General features: G+C 31.8%; 1 protein-coding gene across 2 annotated transcripts; it reads right to left on the bottom strand.

The window, feature by feature from the left end:
* Positions 1-220: 220 nt before the first annotated feature.
* Positions 221-6,916, bottom strand: LOC112023826 (TMV resistance protein N). Of its 2 annotated transcripts, XM_065769191.1 has the most exons (6): positions 6,727-6,916; positions 4,156-4,242; positions 3,516-4,052; positions 2,196-3,288; positions 1,642-1,857; positions 221-1,511 (listed from the first exon to the last, which is right to left on the bottom strand). In XM_065769191.1, exons 2-6 carry the CDS (start codon positions 4,158-4,160, stop codon positions 393-395), a joined length of 2,970 nt encoding a protein of 989 aa, XP_065625263.1. In that variant the 5' UTR covers positions 4,161-4,242; positions 6,727-6,916; the 3' UTR covers positions 221-392. The 2 variants fall into 2 exon arrangements, with proteins under 2 accessions (XP_065625263.1, XP_065625264.1); XM_065769192.1 differs by lacking the exon at positions 4,156-4,242.
* Between the last annotated feature and the right edge of the window lie 431 nt (positions 6,917-7,347).

The following is a 7,347-nucleotide window of genomic DNA, read 5'->3' as shown; positions in this document are numbered from 1 at the left end:
ACCATTCGCAACCCGCACTTCTTTACCTTTACCATGCTTGGGATTATTTTGTTCGTCTTCAAGTCCCAACATTTTGACAGAATTTTAATTCCAATCTGACTGAATCCATTTGCATTGCATTCCCACAATGATTTTATGTCTTCACATTGGTAGAATTGAGGAAGCAAATAAAGTAGCCAAATGTGATCTGATAAAGGAACAATACTTGTAATGCTTGGTGTTGAATTAATTTGTTTTCCGTTGACTATCAAACAACAATAAAGTGAATTGTCTTCAAGGATTTGGTGATGTGAATGAGAACAAAATACAACGCAAACAGCAATCCCCAAGCACTCATTACATAAAAGAGAATAAGGTATACTGACTTCATTCCCAATACTTTGATGCCTAAACTATTTTGGAATTTCACTTCCAGGAAAAACAATGTCATGAATACCAGAGAGAAAGAGAGGGTGCCAAAGGGAGTTTATTATCATTACAAAAAACATATCAACGAAGCCTTGATTATCAGCCAGTTTACTGCAATTTGAAAGGCAGAGGCATGTCAATAATGAATTTGGTTGTAAAAGATCTCGTAGCGTTTCCAGTGAGGTACAACCTTTTCCCACAATATAAATAATATTTAATGGAAGCTTTGGCCATGATCGAAGACTCGTGCAATTGTCCACCATCAACCAATATAGCCTAGATAATTGAGCAATGCTTTCCGGAAGGCAACTAAAATTATTTCCACTTAGATATAAATATTTTAAAGAGAATAAGCAACAAATATCATTGGGAATTGCATTGAGATTGCAATAACTTAAATCTAGGCTGGTCAAAGAACACAAACCTGATAAAGAAATCGATAACAAGCCCACAAGATTGCAATAACTTAGATTTAGTTTGGTCAAAGAATGCAAACCCGATAAAGAAGTCGATAACAAGCCCATGCAATTGGGACTTCTAGGCATAAATCCACTAAAAGCTAGTTTTTTAAGAGTTCGAAAAAGAGCATTGGAATAAGGCAAAAGTCTTGTGGCAGTTCCACTCACATCAACCTCCTCTGCACTTTTCTTAGTCACTAAATTTTCTAGTTTTGAGCATCCGGAAAGATTGAGATCTTTAAGCCGCTTCATATTAAAAAATGTACTAGGAAGAGACATGAGATTTTTGCAATCTTTTACATTCATTGAAGCAAGGCCAGTCAAATTCCCAATTGATGTGGGTAATTTTGTAATAGCAGTGCCATCCAAGTAAAGCTCTAATACACTTTCCATATTTTCTCCAAACTTTGGAATTCTTTTTAAATTTGAGCAACCAGAAAGAATAAGGATCTCAAGAAACTCCATTTCAAACTTGCTTGGAAGACTTCTTAAGTTTTTGCAACCTTTTAGGTTAAGAAAAGTGAGTTTTTTATGAACTCCAATTGATGGGTGCAAGGATCGTAAATTTATACAACCCTCAAGAACCAATTTCTCAAGATTTGGGATTTCATTGAAGTCATGGGTTTCAATCAATTTTAGTGAGTTCTTCAGTTGGATGAATTTCAAACCATCAAAAGGTTGTGCAAAGCCAAAAAGGGAAAAAAAAATTAGCTTCTACAGAAACTTACTATTTAATGAAACTTAAAAATGAAGTTGTATATAGTACCTAAATTACCTTTAGTTGGAAACTTGATGGAAAATATTTTGAACGGTATCCACTCCAATCAAGATATCTCAAGGCATTAGGAAGATATTTGGGTTCATGCAAAAGGTGAATGTTATCAATTATGAGCAATTTAAGATCAAGAACCTTTGAAAAGCATTCCGGATTCCAATATGCCTCTTCTTGTTTTTGCAACTTTAAGACTATGCCTTGAATTGCCATTTTTCCCTAGTAATCATGAAGAGCACATATTAGTGAATTGCAAAATGTAAGATTACAAAAGCTACTCTATGTTTACTCTTTTAAATAAAGGTAAAATTTAAGAACAATATCTTAGGTGTAGGTCATTAGTTCCCCAATAAAATTCAAACTCATAGTTGAATTTAATTTAATTATCTTTGAAAATGATAATATCGTATTTTATTGTTCAATCCAAGCAAATGAGTGAATTTGATTAGAGAAACTAATATATTGAACCTAAAGTATTATATATATATATATATATATCTTTTCACCTTGAATAATATAGTAGGATACATGCTCAAGTTTTCTAAATAACTGCTTACCGTATTTTTTGTCAATACATCATTGATGTCCTTAAACAACCACAGTTTGCCACGCTTTCCCGGCTCTTTAGGACACTCTTCATAAACTATGTTCTTGCCCATTTCTTGAAGCAAATCATGCATCCACAAAGTATGATCATCACGGAATTTAACAAGAAATTTATCAAAAAGAACCCCCAATCCAATATCTGGAAAAAGGCCAAGATAATTTAGTATTTCTACTACTTTTCTTTTCTCCATATGATTAAAGAAACAAGCAATGTTAAGGAATATTTCCTTCTCTGTTTCATGTAGTCCTTCAAAACTTATTCTAAGTACTTGGAGAATTTTATTTTCTGGAAACTCTTTTAGCCTCTTTAATGTACTTTTCCATTCATTGATACTTCTACCACACAAAAACAAACCCAAAATCTCAATAGCTAAAGGAAGCCCATGAGCATAATATACAAAATCTTCAGATAGCTTTAGATAATCTTCGGGAGGGTGACCTTTTTTAAAAGCTTTCAAACTCAAAAGATGAAGAGATTCATAATAAGTCAATCCATTAGCCTCATATATTTCATCAACTCCAAGGGTTTGTAGCAAATGCTTATCTCTTGTAGTTATTATAACTCTACTACCTAAACCAAACCAAACCCGATTCCCTGCTAACTTTTCTAATTGGTCGAATTGATCTACATCATCAAGAACAAGAAGAATTCTCTTATGATGTAACCTATTCTTGATCACAAGAACTCCTTCATTAACATCTTGTACACTTATATTTTCATTCAAAATTTGAAGAATGAGTTGATGTTGTAATCGAACTAAACCATCTTTTTCACAAACTCCCCTAACATTAGCAAGAAAACAACAACCTTCAAACTTATCTGAAACCATACTGAAAACAACTCTAGCAAGAGTTGTTTTCCCTATTCCTCCCATACCCCAAACCCCAATAATGCGAACATCGTTTGACCCTAAATCCAAACATGACTCCAATTTCTCCACTCGAGAAATTATTCCTACTAGGTTTTCGGTATTTTCTGAGAATGCATAACTTAATTTATAACATAATTCTCCCACAATGCTTTGGATAATTTGTGACTCAGGCCTACAATGAAGAGAAAAATATGTGGTTAGTGTAAACCGCAATAAATATGTTTTAAAAAGGTAGAAAATCCAATTTTCTATTATTTTGATTGAAAATTAATTGGCTCAAGACAAAACTTGAAAGAACTACAAACATGTATTTAGGTCTACATAAAGTTCAAAACAATGCTATATATAAAGCGAGTGTTATCTAAATATTTTAAATATAGAAATGTCAAATTGGATTACCTAGCTTGTACATGCCATCCTTTGAGATTGGCTACTTCTCTCAAAGTAGTTCTCCATGTTTGCACCTTCTCTATGTAGTCCTTGAAATGTTTTTCATGTTTGGCAAAGGCTTGGGCAAAAGTTCCTACTTGTTTTCGTACAGTAGATGGATCCACATCATAAAAAATTGGTAGAACTGTCATTTTCATTTCTTTCATGCACCCAATGATCTTTACAAGTTCTTCCAAACACCATGTAGAAGATGCATAGTTTCTTGAGAGAATGACAATTGCAAACCTTGATTCTTCTATTGCTTTCATAAGCTCTGGTGAAATAGATTTTCCTGTCTCAAGTTTTTCCTCATCTCTAAAGGTGAAAATACCCTTTTGCTTTAAGGCGACATATAGATGGTCGGTAAAATTATTGCGTGTGTCCTCACCTCTAAAACTAAGAAAGACATCATATTTCCATTGTGGTGTTGAAGAAGAAAATGATGACAAAGATGAGACAGTTTGAGTGCTAATGGCGGCCATTAGAAATATATTGGCAAATCTTGAGCTACAATAAAGATTAACAAAAAGCACATTCAATTAAATTTAAAAGAGAAATTAAAAGGGGAAAAAAAATGAGAAGAAGAGAACGATTTGATGTGGAGGAATACATCATCTGTTCTTAGTCAAGTCAACCACTCTTTTTTCTTTTTTAGACAAAGTAGGCATGCAAATGCCCTTTACATCCTGGAATCGACCTGGCGAAATGAAACGTATATAATTGTATTTACCACTACAAAATAAACTGTGATTTTAATAAATTTTTTTCTTCCTAAGAATCAAACCTCTTGATCTTTATAATCAGGATGAACCCTTCCCCATGTCAATACATGCACTCATTCTATCCTCACACCACTGACCAATCATAGCTAAAATGATGCATCCTTTTAGTTTTCCCAAAAAGAATACTCCATATGTTCTAAATTCTTGGTTCTCTAATCCCATAAGGTAGTCCTCTTTTTAAAGTCAATAAATAAATTTCACAAATTATCCTTTGCTTTACCCTTTTAATTAAAGACAAAGCATTATTCTCTCTAAAAAAAAAAAACACATTAAACATTGTTCCCTTAAAAAGTTAAATTTTCGTAATAGGACCAACAACATAGAATGGAAATAGTATAAATTTGGTCAGAGTTACAATGATTCCCTAACATGCGAACAGTTAGCTATCACATAATAATAAACATATTACGGGGAAAAATTTTGTAATTTAATATTTGATATAAGAGGAGAATAAGCATGGACTAATTTTTACAGTGTCGTTTGTTACATAAAGGTGGTCAAATAAGTAATAATAGTAACTAGAGATTAACCATGAATATTGAGTGAAAATTTATTCATTGGCTTATTACATAGGGAGATATGGTATGGAGGTGGAAGTATTATAAAGATTATAAAATTAAAGTATTATTCATAAATAAAATGTCAAACCAAATAACCAGTGCAAAAAATAGTTGGTATAAATGGAGAAAGTCAAATATATAAAATTAAAATAAAAAAGGGAAATTTTTCAAAAAATGCAAAGACCCATAAACAAGTTTTATGTTCTTCCACCTTTCCTCTGCTTTATCATCATCCAAATGGAAACTGAACCCAAATTAAATATGTTTAAAAAAAAAAAGAGAATTCACAAGCATTGCATAAAAGAAGAGAGAGGACATAGAGGATGTGGATCACATTGTCTAGGAGAAGAGAGGCTCGGTGTGAGTAAAGTCTCACATTGAATAATAATAACAAGAGCAAATAATTAATATAACATAGTTGGCCCAAACTTATAGGTTTATGCTTTTGGATTTAATGGTATCCCAACAAATTTCAATTGGAGTCTCCAAGGTGTTATATCATGTAATTGCTTCTTAACTTTTAAGATTAGGCATTGGGTATTGGAAGCAAAGAGAAATAGTCACATACAAACATGCACATTTATAAAAAGGGATTTCTCTCTAAACGCCTGGTTGTTCTTTCACAAATTGAAGATGCCAAGAACTGTTTTGCACTATTTATGATATCATCAGATTGAAAATGTAATCTTAAAATTCAATGGATTTCTATTGTGTTATTTAAAAAAAAAATTATGACTTTGCTAATGGATTTGCACCATAAGCTGTGCCTATAAACTATAAAGGGCTTTCTGTAAGTTTACTAGTGATTTTGCTTAGTACTTGCCCAAGATCATTTTTCCTTGGTGTGCATAAACAGAAGAAAGTCTGCTAAATTAAACTTCTAGTAATACATGGGTTAGGCCTGGCAAAATTGGTTCTTGGCCCATCAATAGAACTATCAAATAGTTGGGTCTACGTCCATGGTGTGAAGAAATGAATAAACCCTTGAACAAAATTGTTTGTGGAAGTAGGCAGAAAGCCAGAAACCAAACCGACCAGTTCTAGAGACAGCAAGGAAGTCTTAAGCTAGGAACTCATGGGTTTAGCCAGACAGAGTCAGATCCTTGGTCCATTAATAAGAATAAACATTTTAACTGTAATGATATTATATATATACTGTTATGGTCAAGTCAGTAAATCTTTTTTTTTTTTTTTTTTAACTCAAAACTCAAAAATAAGATTCAATGTTATCAAATTTATTTATATAAAAAATAAGGAAAGAACAAAGACCAAAGAAAGTTTTTATTCTTTCAGTGAAACAAAGTAGGTATGCAAATGGCTATCTCTCTCGTCTTGACATCTTCTAAGAATAAACCACTGAAAATTACAGCTGGGAGAAAAAAATATTCATAGAGCGCGTCTTTTTGACATCAATTATACATACCAATTCAAACTAACAAATATGCCTCTTTATCAATTATTATTTTTATATAGAAACAGAATTGAAAGTTCTGAATTTTAGCGAGTCTTTAAAAAAAAAAATTCTGCGTTCTAAAAATTATGATTACCAGACTAAAATTAAGAAAGAAGCTACTGCAACCCCAACACTATTTTATTTTAGTGAAACATTTTTTATTTGACAATCACAACTGCTATAAGAGGAAAAATTCAAATATAAAACAGGAAAACACAACAATAACAACAACAAAAAACCTCAGAAATAAATTTTACCTCTCTCCTCATTTTCCACTGTTTTCCCATCACTCAAACAGAAATTGGACACAAACCAAATATAAATTTAATAAATAAATAAATAACGGAGAATTCACACAAAGTATTGAATAAGAGAAGAGAGAGGACCTTGAGGATGCGGTTCACGTTTCAAGGTCAATAAGATGAAGAGACAGAGAGTCAGAGAGACACAGTCGGTTGAAGAGGAAAACAGAGACCAGTGAGATACTGTGGAGGGTTTAATGGTAGGAGTGCATTGGTAGGTAGAAAGATATTATCTAAGACCAAAAAAAATCCATTTGCGTGGCTTTTTTTTGTTACACCCATCTCGTTTCGGTTTTTCTTTTTCTTGTTCTTTGGTTTGTCTTTTCCAGTATTTTTCATTCGGTTTTAATTTTTCCTTTCATCGTTTAGTAAAATTGAAATTTTTTTACTGAATTACAGTAGATAAAATAAAAAAGTAACTGAGATAATATAATAAAATTTATAAATATTATAAAAAAATAATGAAACTTATAAATAGTACAAAAAAATAAATTAAATAGTAAAAAAAATTAGTTTTCTAAACTAATATCAAGTGCACAATTAGAATATATTTAAATACAACTTATTTTATTGTTGAAAATACTGTAACAAAATAAATTTTTTTCTTTTTATATAACGGCAGAACTTTATTCAAAAACGTAAAACAATGTTACGTTTACTCCATATAAAACAAAACACACCCTAGTGACCCTACCAGCAGACATT

Source organism: Quercus suber, unplaced genomic scaffold (assembly GCF_002906115.3).
Source record: "Quercus suber isolate HL8 unplaced genomic scaffold, Cork oak 2.0 scaffold_1076, whole genome shotgun sequence".
Lineage (NCBI taxonomy): Eukaryota > Viridiplantae > Streptophyta > Magnoliopsida > Fagales > Fagaceae > Quercus > Quercus suber.
The sequence above is the reverse complement of the archived record's forward strand: the minus strand, read 5'-3'. Positions and strand labels throughout refer to the sequence as shown.